We start from the raw sequence: 26,228 nt of genomic DNA, 5'->3' as shown, positions 1-26,228 counted from the left end.
CACTTCACATAGGGTTCCCCGGTACCTACTTAGCACAGAACCTTGCAACAGGATGATAATAATAGTTCACATTGATAGAGTTATTTATGTACATTATCTCACTTGATCCCCACAAGAATCCTGGTAGGGAAGTGCTATTATTATTCTTATTTTACAAATGAGGAAACTGAGACCCAAAGAGGTTCAGTGACTTGCTCTGGCTAACAGGATGATGTCTTCTTTGGGATTCAGGGTTTCTTCATTCTTTCTGATTTTATACCAGTCCATTTGCTGCCTTGATTTATGGTGTATAGAGAAGAATCTCTCAATTTGTCTTTTTAAGTAATCTTTTGAAAACTGTATATAAATATATTTGGTAAAAATGAATGATTTGTCCAAGGTCACACACCAAAGCAGGACTCGAACCGAGATATCTGTCTCCAAAGCTGATTTTGCACCAGGCTCCCCGAGATGTTTAGTTCAATTAGTGTTTGCCAATCAGTCAATGAGCCTTTATTACGTGTCTTCTCTGTGCTAAGTACTTCGTAAGGTCTAGGAATACAAAGCAAGGGGGAAAAAAGAAAAAAAGAAAAAAAAAAAAAAGATCGTCCCTGGTCCGGAGGAGTCTACATACAGTGCGAGAAAACGTTCAAACAACTGGCTACAAACAAGACGTCTATGTGAACATTTGGAGATGATCAATAGATCGAACGCAGCCCCCGGTTGCTCTCGAGGCTGCACCAGGGCCCGTTGGGAGCCGGGGTCTGGTCTGCCAGGCTGATGTAAAGTCCGCCCCCGCAGCCTGGCAGCTGCCCACGTGGTGCACCACGTCTGAGGAGCCGGCAGGTTTTCTAATAAATCGCGCCCGGGCTAGCAGCGGCGGCGAGTCCGGGCTGGGGCGCACGCGGGAGAGGCAGCCCGAGGAAGCGGCGCTGCGGCCGGCCGGAATCGGGCGAGCTCTCCGGGAACCGGGGGCTGCATCCCGGGCGTCGGGGAGCTACTGCAGAGCTGCTCTCTCCGCACAGCGGGGCTGGGAAGTGCCAGAGACTGCGCCCGGACGCGCTAAGCGCGCAGCACCGCGCGGCAACCCCCGGGGGCCGCCTGGGGATATCGCTCAGCCAGCAGCCAGCCGCCGCAGCCCAAGTCCGCTGGAGAGGGAGAGACCCGGTGCGACCGTCCCGTTCCATTCCGTCCCGTCCCGGTCAGTCCCAGTTCTCCCAGCCGGACCCTGCCCGCCATGGAACCCGTCCTTCTGGCAGACGCTGAGCAGGCGCCCCATTTCCTCTCTAACAGCTCCGGCGCCAACGCGTCGGAGCCGGAGCCGGAGCTGACCGGGGGCGGCCGCAGCGCCGCGTCCATCGCGCTGGCCGTGGCTATCACGGCTCTCTACTCGGCGGTTTGTGTGGTGGGACTGCTGGGCAACGTGCTGGTCATGTATGGGATCGTAAGGTGAGGCCGGACCTGGGGTTCCGGGGGTTCGGGGACGCCAGGACTGGGGTGGAGGGAGAGGCATCCCGGCGTCCCGAGGCCTCTGGGTTGTGATGGACAGCGCCCAGGAGCCGTGTGCGTGTGTGTGTGTGTGTGTGTGTGTGTGTGTGTGTGTGTGTGTGTGTACCAGGTGCTTATGGATACTTGGGCGCTATGCGGAGGAATAGCGGCAGTCCCACTGTGCCAGAAGCAGTCTGTGTGCCGCCACCGCCGCCGGGCTTTGTTTGTGGGGCTGCTGCAGTTAGCTGGAGCCCGGTGTTCCTCTGCGTCCATCCACATCGCCAGAGCAGGTCTCTGGAATTTGACAGGTGGCTACAGGTGCCTTGCCCGCCCACACTTAGCCGCCTTTGCGAGGGGGGCGATCTGTGTGCAGGCAATTCTACCTCTGGACATGCTTGAATCGAACTGAACTACCTTCCCCATAGCCTTGCCTCCTTGGACCTTCTTATGGGTGATCTCAGGTGTTCTGCTTGTCTACATTCCTATGTTCTGTGGGTCTTCTTGTATCCTTTATCCTCTTTCTTAGTGACCTCGGGTGCTCAATATTTGTGTGAACCAGGGCCCCTTAGCATTTGGGGAACCTAGGCTTCCAAGCCACCTGTGTAGACATAAACGCTCTCCTTTCCTTCCCAGGTGCCGCTTGACCGGGAATGTCTGACAGTCTCTGACTATTCTTAGTAATTGCTCTTTCCTCCGTCACATGAGGTCTTCCCTACCCCCAGGTGCAGGGATGGATTTATATATATATATATATATATATATATATATATATATTTTTTTTTTTTTTTTTTTTTTTTTTTTTTTTTTTTGCTGAGGCAGTTGGGATTAAGTGACTTGCCCAGGGTCACACAGCCAGGAAGTGTTAAGTGTCTGAGGTCACATTTGAACTCGGGTCCTCCTGATTTCAGGTCTGGTGCTCCATCCACTGCACCACCTAGCTGCCCCATGACTATTATTTTTTGAAGAAGGCCATAATGCAATGTGGGAGAGGAAATGATATAACACTGATAAATTGAAAAATAACCAGATTGATGGAGAGATTGGAGACCACCCCAGAGAAAGATCACTTGAAGGAACTGGAGATTTTTAATCCAAAGAAGAGATGATGTCAGTAAAGGGTAGGTGAGGGATGAACATGACATTATTTCCAAATATTTGAAAGGATGTCATGTGGAAAAGAAATTAGGTTTTTTTTCCCCTTGAGAAAGAAGTCTTGGAAGACTCTAGAAAGAGCCTTGAATTTGGAGGTAGAAGATTTTAATTGGTTTGACTATCAGTCTTGTATCTGAGTACTTGGGTGACCTTGAGCAGGTGACTGACTCTCAGTTTCCTTCTGTATAAAAAATGACAGCCCAGTTGATTTCTTAGATCCCTTCCAAAATAATCCATTGCCTAGTTTGGCTTGGCACAGAATACAGAACTATTAGGAATTTAGATATTGCTGATAGCCAGTCAGGATTGATTTCAGGAAGAACTTCCTAACAACCCCAAAGCAACCCCAAAGTGAAGGGACTAGTCTTGGGAGCTAGTCCCATCTCCTCCATGGGAGGTCTTCCGAAGGACCAAATGATCAGATGATTGTTGGTGATGAGGATGCCAGCTTGGGTGGATAGCCTTTGAGGTTTCTTCTTCATTCTGTGAACTTGCTTCACCTGTGGAAGTCTGGTTTTCTGGGATAGGTTTGTGCCTGTGTCCCAAGAACCCCACAAACAAAGGTTTAAACCCCACTTCTCCCATCTCTTATCTCTTGCTGAGGATAAGATTCAGTCTTCTGTGATTCTTCTGGGAAAGGGCAAGGAGCTCTCTCTCCATTTGTCATTCCCTAGGGTGTCATGGCACCCCGAGTGTAATTTCTCTAAGAGGTCCTGCAGAGCTAACTCCAGTCCTGTCAAGAGAAGGAAGAGGGAGAAGTACTTGTTTTAAGAGTGTGAAGGCGGCACGAATTCTGTGGCTTCCTGAGGGGATTACATGGTTCCTGGCAGATGAAATCATTTTTAACTGTGCTTGGAAGAACTGTTCTGTCTCTGGGGAGCAGTGCTTGAGAAGATTTGTAAAGTGTTCTTTTCCTGATGACCTGCCATTGACCTTGCCCTTTAGGTAGTGCACTCCTGTAAGCAGGGAGACCCTTCCTTCTCTCACATTCCCTTCCCATAGGCTCTGTTCTCTTATATGATGGGCTCTCTCCCACTACTTTGAGCTGGCCCTGCCACCCCACAGACTTATCACTACTGAGCAGAACTCTGACAAATAGTAAGGCAATAATGCCTGTTTTATGTAGTGGACATTTATATCACTCTGTCTATCTATTTGTCCACATTCCCTGGAAGAAGCATGGGGGAAGGGGAAAAGACTGCACAAACAGAGCAATTCATAATGTGCTTCAGTCACTGGAGACTCCTTCAGGTCCTAACTCAAAGCCTATTGCCTCTTATTTTAGACACAGTTCTGACGAGCTTAATTAATTTATGTGAATAGAAAATTCAGGGTGGAGCAAGGATGCTGGAAGCATGTACTTTGACAAGGCATCTCATAGTTTGAGAGGCTAGAGAAAAGAAAGAAAAATTATTTTTTAAAAAATCAGTACCAACAACACAAAAAGCAAAATAGTTGGTAGTCAATAGTATGAAATCCTCCCTTATGCCTCAATATCACTTTAGTATAGTCTAGAATAATGGATACTTAACAATGCTTATAATCAAGACCCAAAGTCATTAAAAAACTATGGTTGTTATTCTTTTTTTTTTGAGAAGAGTTTTAAAGAGAGTTTCCATATTGTTTTTCTGTCATGTTATGACCCCATGGACCATACTGTCCATAGTTTTCTTGGTAAATATACTAGAATGACTTTCCATTTCCTTCTCCAGTGAATTAAGGCTAACAGAGTTAAGTGAATTGCCTAGGATCATGCAGCTAGTAAGTTTTGGGGGCTGGATTTGAATTCAGATCTTCCTGACTCCAAGCCCAGCACTTTATGCCCTGAGCCACCATCTTCCTTGAAGGTTTCCATCCCAAATGATTGAACACTAAAAAAAAAAATTATATTCTAAGGATGGTTTAGTGGTTTAATTCTGCTTGCTATTTCAGAGGTCTGAATTCAATTCCAGTCCCATAAAGGTGCTTTTTGAGAAGCACAAGGGTATCATGAATTGGTCACTGGATTTGTACTCAGTGAGACCTGGATTCAAATTCTGCCTGAAACATTTACTAGCTGGGTGACCCTGAGCAAAGCACATAATCTCTATTTGTTTCTGTTTTCTCATCTGTTTAATGAGCAACTTGGACTCTCTTCTAAGGGCCATTCCGACTCAAAATCTATGATTCTGTAAGTCATCTTTGTGAAGAGAATTATGTTTCAGATTAATCGTAATAAATATACTATTATCTTATTTTTCTGGACTTTAGTTTCCTTATCTGAAAGATGAGGGGGTTGAACTAGATGATTTCTAGGTCCTCTTCAGGCCTAAAGGCAACCAGATCATGCCATAGTTCACAGAACACCAGAGAACTCTTTCTGCTAATGCAGATTTCAAGCCATAACCCTAGAGTCCATCTGAGAGGCACAGGGATTGAGTGACTTGCCCAGTGTCACATAGCTAATTAAGCATCAAATCTTGATTTGAAACTAAGTTCTTTATGACTAAGTCCTTCAGTCTGATCAATGAGGCATCACTGTGCAATGGAGTTCCCACAGTATGTAACTTAAATAAATTAAATTACTACCACTAAGCAAAAAGAAAGTGGAAAAATACTAATAATGTGAAAAATTTCACCCTTCACCTGCCATTTCAGTCAATGAGCATTGGCTCCAGAGTGGGCTGAGTGGAGATGGGAGACCTGAATATACTGTTTCTTCAGCTGGTCTCAGTTCTTTCCATTCTTCCTTTCCAAATGTGAATGTCTCCTTGGCACTGAATGAGATTCTAAAGCATCATCTTTGTCACACCTACTGGAAGTATGCTTAGGTGGGTGAAGTTAATGAAAGGGACTTCCCTTGGCCTTCCAAAGAATTCCTGGTTAGCTAGAAGGATTCTGTCAAGGATGCACCACTTCTTGCCTCTAGGTAAAGGGGAGAAACAATTTTGTCAGGTTAGCTCATTCTTTAATATTATCTATTATTTAAAACCCTTCCAAGATTATTTCCCCCCAATCAGCAGTTTTCAAGTCAGCTAAGTTATTACCTGTTTCTATGTTTTTTTTTTTTTTTTTTTTTCTATTTGAAAAATAAGTTCTAGTTCCTGATTCTCTCTGGACCAGTAGCTTAGCTGGGTGCTGTGAAAAATAAAATTTACATTCAGTTGTTTCCATGGCAACCATCCCAGTGCCTTCTGCTCCCTGCTACTGATTGCATTTAAAGAGACCCTGGCTGTGGAGCACTGCTTGGGTTGATTAGTTCTGCTAAACTGTTATTTTTCTCCTCTTTTTTGGTCTTTAATTAATTAATGTATGCATGGATGTTACAAGGGATGGCTTATTCCTCTCTCTCTCTCTCTCTCTCTCTCTCTCTCTCTCTCTCTCTCTGTGTGTGTGTGTGTGTGTGTGTGTGTGTGTGTGTGTGTGTGTGTGTGTGTGTAAGGGATGTATTTAGAAATGGTGATATAATACAAAAGCTACCAATAAAAATGATAAAAAGAATAATCCCCTCTATAGCTGTAACTGTTTAAAGACACTGAACTTTATGGGTAATTTAAGGGATTTTCAAATGAACTGACTTTAAAGCCTCACCTCCGCAGTAAAATATGACTTTGCTGTAATTGGTAATTAGCACATTTTCCTATTCTCCTTAAATATGGTGCAACTACCCACCCACCCAGAACCAGAGATGGGAAAAACCCTATGACTTTGCTGAAGGAAGAAATTCATTCTCCCACAACTACCTGAGGTATTGGGGTGACCTCGTTTGAGTCAACTAGACACCCATGTATGCCTCCCATCCCCTCAGGAGCCAGGGTTAGAGACTCTTCCTCACTCTCTATCCCTATGCTCAGATCCAACCTGACCCAGTCACATTACCTCTCTCTCCCTAACCCCCTTCTAAAAATAAAAACTGGAGGAAGGCTTGTCAGAATGAGGGGGAGCACCTATTTCCTGAGGCAGTACATGAGCTAGGGGAAATTTGGGCACCCTATCTCTGATTTTCCCCAGTCTTAAATCTCTCTCCCTCTTCCTGCCTTTTCTTCACCTCCATTCATCATTTAAGCCCTCATCTTCCCTCATTCCCCCACAGTGACTATCCCTGGTGATCACTTTGGATTTCTGTAATGACATTTCTGATAGAAAAAAATATATAGTTAGTATTTAAGTATAATGTAATTTCTATGATCATAGCTTTATTTTAATTATATATATATATGTATATATATATAGTAACATTATCTGAAATTGATTCCCACCCCTGCTTTTTAAGTTAGCAGTCTTTTACATAATTATTTAATGAGACTAAAAACAATTGGATAGTAAGTGGTGCTATCATTTTTATAAATGAGAAAATTTTAGCTTAAGTGAAATGACTTTCCCAGGGTCACAAAATTAGTAAATTTCTCAGATGGGATTAGAATGCAAGTTTTTCTGACTCAATCCATTATGTCACCTTCCCTCAGATGGTGGATATAGCAGTGTTTAGGAGATCAAAGTATATCTCTCAAAACAGAGATCTCTACCCCAGAACCCGCTCTTGTTTTCCCATTTATACCAGCCTGCTTCACAAGTTAGAGAATTACCTCTCTACAATTACAACTGAAAACTGGGGGTCAGCATTGATTCTTCAGAAACCTGTAGATTGTTGAATGCTCTATCCAGACCAGCTTTCCTACTCAATAAAGGAGGACAACGGAGCTTTTAGTGAGTTTTGTCATAACTGATCTTCAGGCCGTCATTTCTCTCTCCTTTTAACTTAGCAATGTCACTTCAGTTGCCCCTCAAACTGCCTTTGATTGATCTTCATAATTATTACTATCATTCAACCCCCCAATTTGGTGCATAGGGGGGGTCTCACCAGTCTTTCTGAGAAGTTTGAGGCCAGAGCAACTAGCAGATATCTCTAGATCAGAAGTTATCTTCTTTGGGGAGGGGTGTTATGGATCTTTTTGGCAAACTGGTGATGCCTCTGGATCCCTTCTTTGAATGTTTTAAAATGCAAAAACCCACAAGATTCTATTGGAAATCAATTATAATGAAGTAGCTATATATGTATATATTTTTAAAAACAAGTTTATAGATCCCAGGTTATCAATGTTTGCTCTGGATGGTCCTATCCAGGTGACTTATAGTGGGTAGACAAAGTATCAATGAACAAATGGACAAACCATATAATAGGAGCTAGAAACCTGGTTTCTCAAAATGCACATGCATATATTCATAGACATACTCACTGAGGCACTGATTTATGGAGACCCAGAGCATCTGAGGCAACCTATTTAATGTCCCAGAGATAATCTGGCCATGAGGACACAAAAACAGAGGTCTGTATTGCACCTGGAGTCACCTGTCCTGAGGTTCTAAGAACTGGTGGTGTGAAGAGACACACAGAATCAGAAGACCAACCCTCTCACTTATTAGTTGTGTGACTTTAGGCAAGTCACTTAACCTGGTCTTCCATCTCAGAGAATTGGATTACATAATATGGATTACATTATATCCAACATCCTTTCTAGGTCTAACATTCTGTGAGTCTTAAGTTTAAGGAAGAGTATAGAACCTAACTTATGGGAAGTACATGGAACTTCTTGAAAGCTGTGTTGGCAAATAATTCTCCCTTTCCTCTAGCATACCATTTTCTCAGTTTCCACATTTGTCAAATGATAGGATGGACTAGATGTGTGGATGTGTGAACTAAATAGTGTGGCCTGAAAGGTTCTTTTCAGATCTAAGTCTGGAAGGGACTTAGTATGAATTGCATATGAAGATTTGGGAGAGATACAAGGGCAGAATAAATTGACTTTAGTTCTCAACTACTCTTTGTTAAGTTGCATAAATGGAAAAAAATAGCCAGAAAGCTTGGAAAGTCACCAAAGGGTTAAGGAGCATTTGGTTTTTAATAAAAAAGTTGTCCATAACTAACAGACTAACTGTTCTCTATGTTCAATTCTTCATTTTCCCCTCTCTTTCCCCTCATTTCCCCCCCACTGCCCTCAGTTGGGGCTTTTATGCTAAATGATTGTCTTCAAAGGGGAGAGTCTGACAAAGAACCATTCTAAAAATGGAATCTCTCTGACTCTCTCTATTTCTGTCTCTGTCTATCTATCTATGCCTCTTTCTTTCTCTCTCTTCTCTTCCTCCCTTCTCTCTCTCTCTCCTTTCTTCTTCCTTCCCTCCCTTCTTCGCTCTCTCTCTGTCTCTCTTCTTCTCTCTGTCTCTCTTCTTCTCTCTCTGTCTGTCTCTGTCTCTCTGTCTCTCTCCTCTCTTCCTCCGTCCTTCTCTCTTTCTCTCTCTCTCCTCTCTTCCTCCTTCCCTCCCTTCTTCACTTTCTCTCTGTCTCTCTTCCTTTATTTCTGTCTCTCTGTCTGTCTCTGTCTCTCTCTTAACTTAACTGGTATAAGGAATTCTACCCATTCCAGATTAATACCAGCATCTGAGATATGAAAGGTTCAGTGGTTCACCCAGTGTCACATAACCATTTATGTTTCAGAGGCAATATATGAACCAAGACCTTTTGGATTCTCTGGCTCTCTCTTCCTTATGCTAAAGCTGCCTCTCCCGTGGCCCTCTTAAAGTCTTTCTCCAAGACTTATAGGGGTTTCTCGGACAGGAGCAATTTGTGAAGCTCATTCACTAGTGCCGGCTGAGGAGAAATAACCTCAATTTCTTCTGAAAGGTGAGCTAGTAAAGGGCTGAGGGAGGCTGGTCAGTACAGAGCATCAGTCATCCAAAGCCTTTAAGCTGGCTTCTGACTTCGAAGGTTGCCATCACCTTGGAGAGCTCCTCTGTCCATAGAGTTGGGTTTCCCCAGAATTTGAAGTCTGCTGGATTTATCTTGTAAGGAAGTTTAACCCTGGGGTTGATTGGATCCTCACATCAGGAATTGCTTCTGTCTCTTTTGGTTTCTCTGCATCTGTCTGTGTCTCTGCTTTTCCCTTATCCCCCTCAATCTCTATATCTATCTTTTTGTAAGTCTCTCCCCCATTCCATCTCTCCCCCTTTCTCTGCCTCCTTTGTCTTTTTCTATGTTTCCTTTGATCTCTCTCCATTTTTCTCCTCTCCTAAATTTTCTTCTTTGTGTTCTATAAATTTTCTACTTTGTGCTCTTCCCCTTCCTCTTTTTCTTTCTTCTCCCTCCCAATGTTTTTCTGTCTTCCTGGGTCTCTTTGTTTCTTCCTATCTATGTCTCTCCCTAATTCCTTCTGCTTCTTTCTCTCCCTTAGTCGGTGTGTCTCTCCTCTTCAGCTCACCCCACCCCCATCTTCTGTCCTCTACCAATCACAAAGCCCATATTTCTCTCCTTTTCCCAGCCTCTTTAGCAGACATTCAGGAAGTCAGACATTCCAGCACCATCCTCACTGACCATCCCCTTATGTCCCTAACATGCTGGCATGCAGAGAGCTCTTTCTGCTCTTGACATTGCCACATGAACAGGTCAATTCCCTCTGGAGCTGGAGCTGCACTGATTTCTCTGCTGAGAGAGGATGAGAAAGCTCTCATCCTGAGAATGAGGCTCCAACATCATCCGGTTTGCTGACCCAAAGTCCATGCTTCACACTAAGGGAGAATCCCTCCCTTTAGACCCTATTCATATACATCTCCCTCTGGGAAAGGAGATTTTTTAAATAGAAGGAGCTTATTCTTGTTAATGTTTGAATAGAGAGATGTGATGGAATTAATGTACTAAGTAGGAGTAGGGAAATAGGTATAGTGAAGTAAACTGGCTTTGGGGTGGGCCCAGATGCCAGCTCTGCTGCCTACTACTTGTAAGAAGCCGCATCCTCTCCAGGTTCCAATTCCTTATCTATAAAATGAAGGGGATTGGAGTACATGGCCTGGAAGGTGCCTTTCATCTCTCTAATATACTGGTGAATTGCACTCCTCTTTCCTCTCCCTCTTCTCCTCCTCTTCTCCTTTCCACTGTTCTCCACCCACTCCTCCCTGAATCTTAAGCTTTTGTCAGACAAGAGGAAAGCCAGACAGTCTGAATAGAGTTATTGGCTCAAAGAGTATTTATTTATGGGGACAATATTATGGTTTATTCAGGGAACAATAAAAGAATTCTTGTGGGAAGGTAGGGAAAGCTAAAGCTGAAGAAGTTGATAGGAAGGGCCTTGAATGCCACTCTAAACTTTAAAGTTTGGGCAGTAATGGGCAGTAAAGTAGTCTTGAAGTTTTTTTGAGGAGAGGGATTACTTTGGCAGAGTCAGCGATGTAAAGCAAAGGTGTCAAACACACACCAAGTGGCCCACAAGATCCCCAAGTGTGGCTAAAACCAGATTAAAACATAACTGGAAAATAATTAATAATGAATAAAAATAAATACAAAATAGATGATATTACATTTTAAAATGAAATCAGTTGTGGACCACAGGAATCCTTATGAATGAATTATTCCTTATTCCTTTTTGATGCCTTTTTGAAGCCCTTATTCCTATTTGAGTTTGACAATGCTAGTGTAAAGGATGGTTTAGAAAGTCAAGACATTGGAAGAAGGGACTTTGGTTATTGCTATAGTCCAAGCATGAGGTGGTGAGGAGCTGAATAAGGAGGGGGTGTTAGGAATGGAAATGAAGCTCTATGATCTTGGATAGTTTCCCTAACCTTTCTGGCTACAAAATGGGGACACCATGGCCCAGTAATGAGAACTCTTGTTTCTATGGTACTTTAAGGTGTACAGAATGCTTTAAAAAATAACAATGTTGTTGTTCAGTTGTTTTTCAGTTATTGGACACTGTGTGACCCCATTTGAGGTTTCCTTGGCAAAGATGCTAGAGTACTTTTCCATTTTCTTTACCAGATCATTTTACAGATGAGGAAACTGAGGCAAATAGAGTGAATGACTTGCCAAAGGTCACCCAACTCATAAGTGTCTGAGGCCAGATTTGAACTCAAGAAGATGAGCCTTCTTTACTCCAGGTCCAGCACTCTATCCATTATGGCACCACTTAGTTGCATCCATAATAACAATAGTTTAAATTTTTTAATTGCATAACAACCCTGGGAGGAAAGTGCTATTCTTATTCCTGTTTTGTAGATGAGTAAACTGAATTTTAGAGCAATTATGTGACTTACCCAGGCTCATACAGCTGATGGGATTTGAATCCCGATCTTCCTTATCCTAAATCCAACTCTATCTACATAGCATTCAATTGGAAAGCAGGAATAGACCAAGTGATGTCTTGAGGCCCTTCTGTGCCTGAGTTCTAGGATCATGTATTTAGAGGTCACCTAATCTAATACTTTCATTTTACAGTTGGGAAGACTTAAACAAAAGAAATTAATAGTAATAACTAACACATATTTTATAATTTATTTTTTCTGAGACAATTGGAGTGAAGTGACTTGCCCAGGGTCACACAGCTAGGCAGTATTAAGTGTGTGATACCAGATTTGAACTCAGATCCTTCTGATTTCAGGGCTGGTGCTCTATCCACTGAGCCACCTAGCTGCCCTTATATTTTATAATTATTATCTCACTTGATTCTCATACTAACTTTGTAAGGTAGGTACTATTATTTTACATTTTACAGATAATCAAACTGATGAGCAACAGAAGTTAAATGTCTTGCCCAGGGTCTTACTGGGAGTGAGCCACAGAAACATGACTCAATCATGGGTTCCCCTGACCCAAGAGCCAATTCTCTGATGCTTTAAAGGGACCTGAGAAATGTAGGGCAACCTTGGCCAAGAGAAAGGTCTGTGAATGCACAAGAATTCATCTGTCTTCCTCCCTATTGACAGGTTCTACTCCTGCTCTTCCCTCACCCCTGATTGGCTAGCCTACTGCTGGCCATGATTTAGTTTATCTGTTGTCCAGTCTTGAACAATATGTGTCAGCCCACAGACCCATCTGTTCATCCAGAGGATATTGTGAAGCTCCAGCCAGCCGCACCTCGGGAGGAAGGAATTGTGCAAGCACAAAGTATGATTTCATTACTGCTGAGGACTGGGGCCTCAAAATCAAATTGGCTCCCAAGGAAATCAGAACGGACACAGGAAGAGAGAGAATAGTTACTGAGAGAAGAAAGGCTGGGTTAAACAAGCCATTCACCATGCAGATGGCTGGAGCAATTCTGCCTCTGCTTGATGGGAAGGGATGCTCTGTTTGAACTTCTGGTTGAACTAGCTAACACAGCTGCAGAAATCAGTGGAGACTTGTCTCTGGCCAAGAAGGGCTGTGTATGTGTGTGTGTGGGGGGGAGGTAGGAGAAGAGGACCAGAAGTGTTCTAAGAGTAGACTGAAAGACAAAGGGGAGAAGGTTCAACAGAGCACTAGGTCCTATCCCTGGATGGGACTGACCAACCTCTGGAGGTGCTGATGTGCCAAAATAATGCACATGTTTGTGCATTTTCCAAGCATGTATACCTAGGTAATTTTTGTGGTCATCTAGCTATTTTAGTCGTGTCTCATTCTTCTTGACCCCATTTGGGGTTTTCTTGACAAAGATCCTGGAATGATTTTGCCATTTCCTTCTTCAGGTTATTTTGTTCATTTTTTTTGGGGGGGGGAGTTAAGTGACTTGCCCAGGGTCACACAACTAGTAACTGTTTATGCATCAGAGCCTGGATTTGAACAAGTCCTCCTGATTTCAGGGTCGATGCTCTATCTACTGCACCATCTAGCTACACCTTCAGCTCATTTTATAGATGAGAAAAAAAGTAAACAGGATAAAGTGACTTGTTCAGGATCATCTGGCTAGTAAGTATCTGAGATCAGATTTGACTACAAGAAGAGTTTTCCTGACTCCAGGCCCAACACTATCCACTGAGCCACCTAGTTACTTGGATGAAAGCTATGTCTACTTGTCAACTCTCTCTAGCAACACAGCAGTGAAAGTACCAGTCTTGCTTCAGGAAGACAGCAGAAGCATTCCTTATTAGATCTCCCTTCCATTGGAGAGGTTCTGAACACTCCTGGTTTAGAAGAACAGGACCATAAAACTCTTCTTGTCCACTTTTCTCATTTTACAGATGGAGAAACTGAGGCCTCAGCAGATTAGGTGATTTTACCCAAATTGGAAGTCCCCTCTACTTTTGGACATTTCCAATTGTTAAGAAAATTTTCCAATATCAAACTTAAAATCTCATAAGCAGTTGGCAATGTCTGGCTCTCAGCCCAGAAGGAACTAGACCAGAAGAGGTACAGGACTCCTGACACTGCATGAGCTGATTACTCATTTAGCAGGTTCATTGAGGAAGAAGCCTTAGAGGTTATTAAATCTAACTTTTTCCCTTTACAGATGAGGAAACTGAGGGTCAGAGAATGTGACTTAGTTAAGCTTATAATGGCAGAAAATGAATGATTGATCCAGTATCTCAATCCAGTTTTTCTGACTCCAAATATGGCTTTTTTCTGCCCTACAGGCTCTCTATGGGGGGCCTGAGTCTGAATCCCACTTTGGAGCCTTGCTATATATCTACAACCTCTCTGGCCCTCAGGCTCCTTCCTCACAGGGCTGTTGTGAAATGAGCAAATGGATGTCAAGCATTTTGCTGACCTTAAAGCATTATATAAAATCCATTGATTTAGAGAAGTGAGGGAGGAAACTTAGGTCTAGGGAAATTAAACAACTAGGTCATACACTTACATGTATATTATCAGACCCAGGATTTAGGTGTTATTTAGCTTTTTTTTTTTTTTTTTTTTTTTTTTTTTAAACTAGACCTATGATTTTTATCACCATGAGGAACTCCTGGTGAGTAACTTTCTCTACTAATAATGGTCTCTATTACTAATAATAAACTGCTATTTCTGCAATTTATGGTCTTTGTGAGCTCTCTGGGGTCCTGCAAGATTAAATAACTGGTTCAAGGTCACATAACCAATATGTGTCAGAGGTGGAATGGTTAGGATGATTATTATTAATTTTGCCCCATGCTGTTTCAATCTTAAGAGCCTTCAGGGACCAGGGTAGGGAGTAGTTAAATCTGCCATGGCTAGCTACCTGGCTAGATCAAGGCTTTCCTCACTTGCCTCCTGGGCCCCAAAGGGCAACTAGGAGAGCTGCAGCAATGGAAAAGAGAAGGGGAGGGCAGAGGGAGTCCATTCTATCTCCTCCCCAAGCTACTGTGGGTGAAAATCAAGGCCTCTCAAAAGAAATCCAGGGGGCATGGCCCATTGCTCTGCCCCTGGGGTCTTGTGGCTCACTTCCCTACACTTGGATAGCTCCCTTTCCCCTCTGAATCTATGCCCTGAACCCCTAGCAGTAAGTAAGGACATTTAAAAGAAAACGAGGTCTTTCTGCTTCTTCTGGAGCTCTGGGCCCATGCAGTTTGCACTGAAGCCCGGAAATGTGATGAATAAGCATGTCTCCTACTTGGGTCAATTGGTGCACCTTCTCTGGAGTACATCAGGCCGAAAGTGGTTCTTGCGATAACAGATATAGTTCATTGTAAGTGGCACAATGGATAAAATGCTGGGTCTGGAGTCAGGAAGACCTGAAAATCTAGCCTTAGACACTAACTAGTTTTGTCACCTTGGGCAAGTCACTTAGCCCTGTTTGCCTCAGTTTACCCATCTGTAAAATGAACTGGAGAAAGAAATGGCAAACCACTCCAGTATGTCTGCCAAGAAAATCCCCAAAGTGGTCACAAAGAGTCAGATATGACTGAAATGACTGAATAGTAAAAACAACAAAGGTAACCAACTCTGATTCTATGGGGAAGGTCATGGACTTGTAGGTTGAGATCTAGAGGTGACCTGAGAGTCCAGCCCCTTCATTTTGCAGACCAGAAAACTGAGGCTCAGTGAGGTTAAGTTGATCTGGATCACACAATAAATGGAGATAGACTTCTCCCCTTTGAGTATATTTATTTTAAATTAATTTTTTTCCAATTTTTTCAATTCCATTTCAATTCTCCTTCTCCCTTCCTTCCCCAATTTAGAAAGAAAGAACAGCAGAGCTCTTGCATATGCATATACATATGCATAATCAAACAAAACACTCTCCCATTGACTATCAAAAAACCTATCAATTTGCACTCAATCACCTCTCTGAGAAAAGAAGTAGCATGTTTCATGTTTCCAGTCTTCTGGAATAATGATTAGTTTTCTCATTGATCCAAGTTCACTTTTCTCTGCATCAGCTCATATAAAGCTTGACAAATTTCTCTGAAACAACTCCTTTCTCCATTTTTTGGAGCACAATGGTACTCCATCACTTTTAGGTGTGATAACATGTGAGCCATTCCCCAATTAATGGGCACCCAAAGTTTAATTGATTGATTGGATGTCAGAACAACTGAAGCTTGAAATTCAAACTTGAGCCCAATGAAGATAGATCCAATTCTTTGCTACTGCAAAAAGAGCTGCTATAAATATTTCTGCACATATGAGTCTTTTTCTTCTTTTATGTCTTTGGGATATAAATGTAATGTTGATACCACTGGGTCAAAAGTATGCACAGTTTAATAACAATTGGTGCACAGTTGCAATGATTTCCATAGTGGTTGGGCTTATTCATAGCTCTGCCAATAGCACATTAATGTACCAGTTTTCCTACAGTCCTGCCAGCATTTGTCATTTTTTGTTTTTGTCAACTTTGCCAACTTGAAGTGAAACTTCAGAGTTGTTTTTCTTTGCATTTCTCTAATTATTAGTGATTTAAAGCATTTTTCTATATGGCAATAGGTAGCTTGGCTTTTTCCCCCTCTGGAAAGTGCCAGTTTATATCCCTTGACTATTTATTTTTTTATTTTTAGGCTGGGGTTAAGTGACTTGCCCAGGGTCACACAGCTAGGAAGTGTTAAGTGTGTGAGACCAGATTTGAACTTGGGTCCTCCTAAATTCAAGGCTGGTGCTCTATCCACTGCGCCACCTAGCTGCCCCATTCCTTTGACTATTTAAAAAATTGGAGGAAAGCAGACTGATTTTTAAAATTGGAGGTTACTTCAGCAACAATCTAGCTGACACATTCATGAAGAGAATCCCAAGTCTACCATCTTCAACAAAGAGCTGTCCAGTCTCTCCTTGAAGATCAGCAAATGGGAGATGAAGAAAGTCCTCTCCTGTTTCTTCCAATCCTCAGAGAGCAGCTGGGTGGTCAGAAATAGAGTCAGGAATCAAAAAGACCTGAGTTCAAATCTGCTCTCAGACACTTATTATCTGTGGGACCCTAGGCAAATCTGTCCACCCTGTTTCCTCATCTATAAAATGAATTGGAAAAGGAAATGGCACACCACTCCAGGTGTGCTCCAGCATCTTTACCAATCTTCTTGTTGTTGTTAGATTTCTTTAAGGACCATGCCTTAAATCATTGGGGTCATGAAGAATCAGATAAGACTAAACAAGAAAAAGCCTCCCCCACCAAAATCAGTTCTGTGAGTGTGTTCAGATTTATTTGTTAGAGGGTAATTGTATTCCAAGTCTCCTCTTCAGTCTAAAGGTGTAGAATGTGAGTTCCCTTAGGATAGGGATCATGGTCATCAACTGATCAACAAATATTTATTGAGCACCAACTGAAATAATTTATTTGCCTTTGTAGTTCCTGTAGCTAATAAGTACCTGGCACAGAATAGGTACTTAATAAATATTAATTGAATCAAATTGAGTCTGGGATTCGGTCTCTTCACTCCTCAGTGTCCTGGAAAAGTCCCTCCTTTAGGGTACAATCAATAGGCTTGTAGAGGTTTAGGGAGTTTTTACTATTGTGGTACAATACATGCACACCTGCTTCAGGCCTAGCAACTTGATTCAATTTCACTTTAATGACTATTTATTAAATGTTTCCCTTGTGTTCAGAAGGATTCTGTGAGGCTGCAGAGGTAATGCTTTCCCGGATTTGGGGGATAACTTGAGTGAATGGATGGAGGCAGGGGACTGCATGAAGAGATTTTTATTGCTTCTTCATTTTAGTCTATTTCTGTGACCCTTTTGGGGTTTTCTTGGCAAAGATGCTGGAGTAATTTGCCATTTCTTTCTCCAGCTCATTTTACAGATGAGAAAACTGAAGTAAACAGGTGAAGGTGACTTATCCAGGGTCACACAACTAGTAAGTATCTGAGGTCAAATTTGTACTCAGGTCCTCCCGACTCCAGCTGTATGCTGAATTTAGATAGAAAAAACTAGTAGTCCAGTTTGGATGCAATATAGATTATATTTCGTGAAGAAGGCTGGAAAGATGGATGGGAGTCACTGTGGAGCTTTCAGTGCCAGGCTGAGGTAGGTAAGTGTTCATAGTCTGTCCAAGAGGTAATAGGGATTGTAGATTTACAGCTGGGGTCTCCCCTGCTCCACTCCCTATTTTACAAATGGGGAAGCTGAAGCCTTGAAAGAGTAAGGGCTTTAAGCGCTTGAGTTAGATTTGAACTAAAGCCTTCTCATTCTAGAACTGGTGTTCCTTCCCTTGTATCAGGTTTTTGATCAAGAAAATAATATGGTCGGACGTGCGCTTTGGGAAAATTCTCTTGACAGCAATTTGGAGGATGGATTGGAAGCCAGGAGGGAATGGTTCTCCAGCTGAGAGCGGAGGAGGGTCTGAAGCAAGGTGTTTGGGAGTGTGGGTGAGGGGAAGATGGGATGGGTGGGAGAGAAAGCTTGTGCATCTTGATTGACTGATGGATGTCAGACCAACTGAAGCCTGAAATTCAAACTTGAGCACGATGAGGATAGATCCAGCCTCAAGGGGAAAATTTTAACCAAGTCATTTCAATTCCAAGGAACGTCTGCTTCCTCTCCTAAGCAGACCAGATTTCCCTATTGGAAATAGATGATAGGTTTTCCCTGGTTACCATAAACACATTCTCTTGATTCCTCGGTGCTAGGAAATGTTATATATCCAGTGATTTTTGTTTATCATCCAGAGCGGAAGCTGGGTTTATGATGGAGAAGTGCACACAGATTCCCATTTCCCTCTGCTGGGAGTTGGGTGGGGGAGGGTGTCAGGTAGGCTAATTTTGGCATCCAGAGAAAATAGCAAGACACCCCCATGCCCAGTTTTCTGAATGTTCTCTGAGCCCAACATGCATCTGGAGGTCAGAATATAGAGACATCACTTCTCCAGATATGGAAAGTAAGGGTATTGAGTAATCCTTTACTTTTCTTTGGTCATTATCCAAATTACCCAGGTGGTCCCTGGCATGTACTCTGCTGGTTCAGTCCCTGGTTATGCTTTCTTTTAGGAGAGCACTGATTTTGGTCATTTTGTTTTTAATAATCTTTCTTTGATTCTGCCATGTATATCTTTGGGATTCACAGAATTGGAAGGGAGGACATGTAATGTCCGGGCTAACTTTCTAGAGATCTTCCGGATGGGCTTTGATCTCAGCAGGATAGACACAATGAGAATGGTCAGGAATAGAGTCTAGATTCTTTATTCTGGCCCAGTCTTGATCTTAGTGCAGGAGGCAGGAGAGCCACCATGAGGCTGATCAAAGATAGAATCTTCCAGTTCTTCTTAGCCCTTATACACCTTATTGTAATTACATCATTACAGCATACTGAATGTGTGTGAACTTGGAGAACCATTACATCACCATATTAAGTATACATGTGAACTAGAGAAACATCATCTCATCAATTCCACTGAGTTAACACCTTGTTTCAAGGGTACTTCTCCAGAGTTCCAGCTCTCTACAATTGACACAGAAAGCATTGCCCTTTTTAAAAAACTTGACAGAGATATGGAGCTGCTTAGGGAGAATTGGTGTTTTATTAAACAGATTCATTCTAGAATGTCAGAGTTGGGAGGGTCCTTAGAACCCAATATCAGAGCTGGGAGGGCCCTTAGAATCCAGGATTCAGAGCTGGGAGGGCCCTTAGAACATTGGAGATCAGAGCTGGGAGGGCCCTTAGAACATTGGAGATCAGAGCTAGGAGGGCCCTCTGTGACCATCCAGCCAACACCCTTCATTTCTTGAAGCAGTAACTGAAGTCTTGATTCTCAGTCTTGGGAATATGTTAATAGAAATCCATATGCCCACTTGGTTGAAGAGGAAGGCTTATTTTGGGGAATAGCAGGTCAGACTGGACAGATCAATTAGGGCTTGGTGGTGGAGCATGTGCAATACCAGACCCCAGTGCCAGAACATGGTCCTAGAGGCAGTGGAGCATAGATGCTTTTGATAAGATTAAAGAAGGAGAAATTGGGAGACATATACAAGATTGTGGAGTTGTATAATGTGGAATCATGAAGTGCATTGATTTTGCACTGTTTGGAACAATGCAAACTATTAAGGGATAATTTATTATAGCAAGAAACATGTGCACTTCCATTGTTCTGAAGAAAAGAAGATTTTTCTCTGAGAAACTCTCTTCTTCTACCCACAGTTTCTTCTGTTTAGCTATGCCTAAATTTCAGATTCATGGGATGGTAACTTTAGACCTCATAGAACATTTCCTTCAACCTTCCCATTTTATAGATTTGGAAACTGAGGGCCAGAGGGATGATTTGCCTAAGATCACACTGATAGGAAATGGCAGTGCTGGGATTTGAATGCATTCTCTGATTCCACCCTCAGCTTTCTTCCTACCACATTATCCTGCTCTGGTTCTTATCCTCTTCTATAGTAACCAGTGGACTTTAGAGTAATGAATTGCTTTCCATTAACTCACTTTGCCAAACCCTGGCCCAGCTCATTAGCTTCTGGCCCCCTGCCGCTGGAAAGGGAACAGAGGCAGAAGGATGCAGCTTGGTATTCCCAATGCCAAGCTAGGATTGTTGGGCCAACAGAGAGAGGACCCGCTCTTTTTGCCTTTAAATAGAGAAGGTTCCATATGGACGGCAGCAGCAGAGACAGCAGTTTTGCAGAGGAGCCTCCCATTGGGTGGGGAGGGGCTGCCTGACAAGGATCTGGAGGAGAAATCTAAGAGGCTTTTGTAAATGAGGAGTCTCAGGTTCTTCTGTGTTTCTAACTAGACCATCAGAAACAGAAAAAGGCTGAGAGCTCATTTAGTTTAATCCCTTTAACACTTAGAGTCATAGGGTTAGGGGAAGGCCATGAAAACCTTGGGCTTCTATTTCCAAATTGGACAGATTTCCTTACAGTCACCCCCATCCGTTAGTTTTCCAGGGAGTATAGAACATAAGCTCTAAGGTGAATGCAAGGGGAGATGATTTTTCTTTTTTAATCTCTATCTTTGCATGCCTTTGACCTAGAATAGCTATTGTGTATATAATAGATCCTTAACAAATTCTTCAAATTCATTTCTTTCCTCTTGAAATTTCTCTTTCCTGCTTGGCGTCCAGTGTCAACGAATTAGCCCAGAGCAAGAGATTCTCAGTGATTGAAAGTGTAGTTTTATTGCTTACTGCCATAAGGGAGAGAGCAGTTTGTACAGAGAATTTCAGTGGAGGAGCTTCTCACATAATTGAACAAAGCAAAACATTTTTGTACTCTTTGATAGGAAAAAGAAAATCACAAGAGCGTTTGACAAGATTAAAGGAGATGTTCGGAATTGGGAGAGGTGTACAAGATAATGGAGATGTATAATATGGAATCACTGAGAGATTGATCATTGGACTGTTTGGAGAAACAAACTAGTAATGGGAAATTGATTACAGCAAGAAGCACAAGCATTACCATTGTTCCGAAGAAAGCAGGGTTTTCCATGGGGAAATTTGTTTTCCCCTAACCCATAGTTTCTTCTGTTTAACAATGCCTTGCATATTCATAGTCCTTTATAATTTCAGAGTTTCAAAAAGTAGGATGTTGTTCAGTGCGAAGCATAATGCTGTTCTGTCATGTTGGACTCTCTGTGGCCCGATTTGGGGATTTCTTGGCAAAGAAAGTGATTTGACATTTCCTTCTCCAGCTCATTTTATAAATGTGGAAACTAAGGTAAACAGAATTAAATAATTTGTTTACAGTTACATACCTAGAAAGTTTTTGAGGCTTGTATTTGAATTCAAGAAGATGAATCTTCCTGTTTCCCAGTCCCAGTCCATTGCATCAGGACATCTTTCTAAGGAGATACCTAGGAGGCTCACAGTAAATTCTCTACTGTTCTTTGCATGGTGAAGGCCTTCCTAGTTTGCCTGTAAACCAGAATCAATTTCAACCCAATGAATATATATTAAGTGCCCACCAGGTGCTCAGAAGAATTCTGAGAGACAGAGCATTCTAGACATGGGGGACAGTCTCTGAGAGAGCACATTCCCAAGACAGCCTGCTGAGTTTGAGTTGTTTGTGATTGCATCTCAGATTTAATTCTCAAGAGCCTCTCAGCTCTCTTGAGCTCCCTTGATTTCCATTCTAGAGACACAGATCAGGCAGTACAGTGGAAAGATCATTAGCTGAAGAGCCATAGATCTGAGGTTCAAATCTCATTCTGGCACTTATTAACTGTATGATATCACACAACTCATTTAAACACCTCCCGAACTTCAGTTATTCCTATTTAAAACGAATGATTGGATTAGAAAGGTCTCTTCCATCTATGAACAAACACCTGCTATAGGCTGGATACTGGGGATGCAAATTCAAAACTGAAACATGGAACCCATCCAAATTAAAAAATGAAAGTCCTTGAAAAGCTTATTTTTCACCTTTTTTGTCCAGTCATTTCAGTCGTGTCTGACTCTTCATGGCTCCATTTGGGTTTTTCTTGGCTGATAATGGAGTGGTTTGCCATTTCCTTCTCCAGCTCATTTTACAGATGAGGAAACTGAAGCAGACAAGGTAAAGTGACTTGTCCAAAGCTACACAGCTAATCAGAGGCTGGGTTTGAATTCAGAAGAGGAATCTTCCTGATTCTAGGCCTGGCACTCTATCCAATGCTACCTCTTTCCACCTAGCTAGTTTTTTTCAAATGAGATTTTCCTAAAATCCACTCTCCTACAATATTAAATCTGAAATGTCTAATCACTATCCTTAATTACATGAACTTTAAAGTTTATTGTTCCTTTCTTTTCCTGTGGTAGTTATTGAAAGAGGATTAAATACAAATGCTTGCCTTTGGCCTCAAAGATTTTATAATCCAATATTTAGCACTTAATAATGATAATAGCTTTTTGGACACTGAATATAAATCACATGCTATTTTCACTTTTTTTTTTCTTCTAGTTTTTTTTCTCTCATGGTTTTTCCTTTTAGTTCTGATTTTTCTTTCCTAACATGATTTGTAAGGAAATGTGAATTTTAAAAAATTAATGTAATATTGAATTACTTGCTGTCTAAGGGGAGGAGAGGAAGAGAGGGAGGAAAAATTTGGAACACAAAGTTTTGTAAGGGAGGGTGAATGTTGAAAACTATCTTTGCATATATTTTGAAAATAAAAAAACTAAAAAAAATTAATGTACATGTATAACCAGAAAGAAATAATAAAAAAGAAAGAAAAACAATAATAGTTTTTAAAAAATGTATTATCTTATTTGATTCTTAAAGCAACCTTGTGAGGGAGGTTCTATTATTATCCTCATTTTACAGATAAAGAAACTGACCCTGAGAGAAGCTGTACCTAGGATCCCAGAGTCAGCAAATGTCTGAGGAAGATTTGAAACTCATTTTCCTGACTCCAAGTTCAACATTCTATCTATTAAGACACCTAGCTAATTTATTAGGGGAGATAAGCATATTAGTATATTACAAGAAAGATCATAAGGGAAAGGAAAAGTCTAGATAAAAGATTCTATGACTCTTAAGAGAGAAAATTATAATTTTCTTTGGGAGTTGGAGAGGGGAACATGTTCCCAGTACTTAGCATGGTGTCGGCCACATGGCAGACATTTATTAAATCCTTGTTGGTTAGGTAATAGATTGATTGAGGACTCAGTATCTGAGCTGGGCCTTGAAGGAAGAGATTTTCACTGGACGGAAATGTAAAGGGAAGGCTGTCCTGATATAGTAAATGACCCAGCTGAAGGCAACAGAATGTAGGATAGAATCAGAGGAGGGTCAGCGACCTGGTTTGGTTGGAGCATAAAATTTGAGAAGGAGCACACAATGAAGGTTGTGATCTTAAGAACTTGACTGAGTTGCTTCTGCTTTATTCTGTGGGCCTTGGGGTATCATTTAAGATTTTTAAGCAGGGGACTTACTAAGGTTACATGAGCTGGGCAGGAAAATTTGGAGACCTGAGCAAAAGCTGGATTGCAGAGATCAGAGCTAAAACACAGATCTTGGAATGGAATCAATGCCATTATAAGGATTTCCGGGGAGCTACAGTGCTCAGCTTTGGGACTTCCACTCTGGGGTTATGCTGTCCCACCATGTGAAGGGCTACTAGACTTAGCCAGCCCCAAGATTGGATCATGTTTCACCCTGGTCATTTTCTTGAATTCAAGACCATGAATTTTTCTGTTTCCCAGTCCATTGCTTTAGCTAGCTGATTCCACATCAGGAGATCTTTCTAAGGAGACACCTAGGAGGCTCATAGTCAATTCTCTACTATTCTTTGCATGGTGAAGCCCTTCCTATTTTGCCTATAAATCTGAATCAATTTCAACACAATGAATATTTATTAAGTGCCCACCAGGTGCGGAATTGGTAATATGGTAATATATTGTCCTTCCTTTTTTTCCTTCCCTCCCTCCCCTATTTTCCACCTCTTGTCCTGCTAACAGTAATCAAATCAACTCTGCTACTGGAATAAGCCTATTCCTGTTGACTGCTTTCTTGTTGCACTTACCATCCTTATGATTTACTAGAACAAAATACTCATCCTTGGTACCTCTCCTATATGTGTGTGTGTGTGTGTGTGTGTGTGTGTGTGTGTGTGTCTTTCTCTATTAGAATACAGTCCTCTTGAGGGCAAGGGATGCCTTACTTTTGTATTTGTATCCCCATCATAGAGCACAGAGCCTGGCATATAGCAATTGCTTAATTATTGCTTTTTCTCATCCAGCCATCATTCATCCATCCATTCCATTCATTCCTTGTTGGTCAGAATCAAGTCTAGAAGTCTTTCTCATCATGCTGCTTGAAATTCTGACCAGCCCCTGAATTTCTAGAGGATTCCTGCCTCCCTGGAGCAAACCAGAGGTTCTGAGTGATCCCAGCAGCTTCTAGGCAAGGTCTTTAATAGGGAGACTATCTGTTCTTCTATCAGAGCTTTGGTTTCTGATATTCCTTTTGGACAGCTCTTATTCCATGTTGTTCCCTATTTTCTCTCTTTCTTACAAGGAAAAGGAACACATCACCTCCCCTCAGGCCAGGGAAAGGACCATGTAACTTACCCTAAATGCAAAAAAATTCATTTGAATGACTAGGATACTGAAATAAGAAGTCAGCTTTTCTGAATGTGAATGTAGCCATGCTTTGGGTCCCTTCTTAAGTATAAATGGAGTAAAACACACTACATGCAATTCTCTCCTTTCCTCCATTCATGAAGGCAACCATAGGATGATAGAAAGAGAAAATGTTTGGGATTCTGTGCCTTAAATGACCTTGGTCAAATGACTTTTCTTTGCTGAGCTTTAGTTCCATATCTTTAAAATGAGGATTTTGAACAATATGCTCTCTGAGGTCCCTTTCATCTGTTACATTTATGGTTTTATAGATTCATTCACTCATTTCATTCTCCTCCCAATCCTATTCTCTTCTTTGCAGAAGTGAGGAATTATGGGTATAGAATATAGCATATAATATTAGACTTTTTTCAATTTGTTGGTTAGTTTTTGCTGAACTGCTTATTTTCCTCTTTTTATTCTTTATTGTAAGAAATAACTCTGGGAAAAGGTGGGAGGATACACGGAGACATGTAGGGAATGTGAAAACAAGATATCCATATAAATTCATTTATATGAGGAAATATGTTTAGTATAATTGCCCCTGTTTAACCTATTATTGAATTACTGCTATCTAGGGGAGGAGGGAAGTAGGGAGGTAGGGAGAAAAACTTGGAACACAAGGTTTTGCAATGGTGAATATTGAAAACTATCTGTTCAAAACCAAAGTCCATTCTTCCTTCTGGCCTCCTGTTTGTTCCAGAGGCACCACTGATTCTCAGGCAGGCCTCTGATTCTGAATCTTTCCTTTTTCACCACTATATCAATGTGAAAGCCTCCTTGCCTCTGAGCAATTACCAGAATAAAGGTGAATGTTGGCTAAATGTCCCATTCCCTGTAAAGGAAGTGGCTCTCCATCCAGGAATTTTAGATGTTGAGAAGGGCTGGGATCTAAGGTTCTGAAGAGCCCACAATCTGATTTCTTCTTCCTCCCCTCCTCTTACCCCCATTCCATGAAAACCACTCAGTTCTTAATGTCAAGACAAATAGGAGCCTGTTTTTGGAGGGAGGAAAGGACTGGAGTAGGGTGTGTGTTTCAGGCAGCTTTTCCCCCTGAGAATACCTCAGCCAACAGGCCAAAGTTTGCTTCCCCTAAATGAAGTTTGTCTCTTAGAGCCTCAATGTCCCCAGTGCCAGGCAGCTCTCTGTCTCTAAAGGCTTTGAAAAGCTTTTTTGTACAGCTCCAGGGATAATTTCAACACTGATGATGGGTGTTGAAGGATCCAGAGAAGTAGATGAAATCTTTATGAGCTTGGGAGGGAATTAAAGAGGGTAATCTCTGTAGACCCCATGGGTCTGGTTTCTTGGCACAGCCTTGCCTAGGGTATGGCTTGCTTTAAAGTTTATGAAAGCTTTTTTTTTTTTTTTTCCTTTTAGAGTCCCTATTTGTTTAGTTGGAAGCCATTCTAAATTTGAGCATCTTGTCTCTTGGTTAATTCTAGATAAATTGGACTTGATTTT

General features: G+C 41.8%; 1 protein-coding gene across 1 annotated transcript in view; it reads left to right on the top strand.

Moving 5' to 3' along the window:
* Window positions 1–1,198: 1,198 nt before the first annotated feature.
* OPRD1 (opioid receptor delta 1) overlaps window positions 1,199–26,228 on the top strand; it is a 47,856-nt gene continuing 22,826 nt past the window's right edge. The window contains exon 1 of the mRNA XM_074297623.1: window positions 1,199–1,428. Coding sequence (XP_074153724.1) covers window positions 1,217–1,428 — 212 coding nt within the window. The 5' untranslated portion in view covers window positions 1,199–1,216. The remainder of the gene's footprint in view (window positions 1,429–26,228) is intronic.

This window comes from Sminthopsis crassicaudata, chromosome 3 (genome assembly GCF_048593235.1).
Source record: "Sminthopsis crassicaudata isolate SCR6 chromosome 3, ASM4859323v1, whole genome shotgun sequence".
NCBI classification, from domain to species: Eukaryota; Metazoa; Chordata; class Mammalia; order Dasyuromorphia; family Dasyuridae; genus Sminthopsis; species Sminthopsis crassicaudata.
Note: the sequence above shows the minus strand (reverse complement) of the source record. Positions and strands in the feature narration are given on the sequence as shown.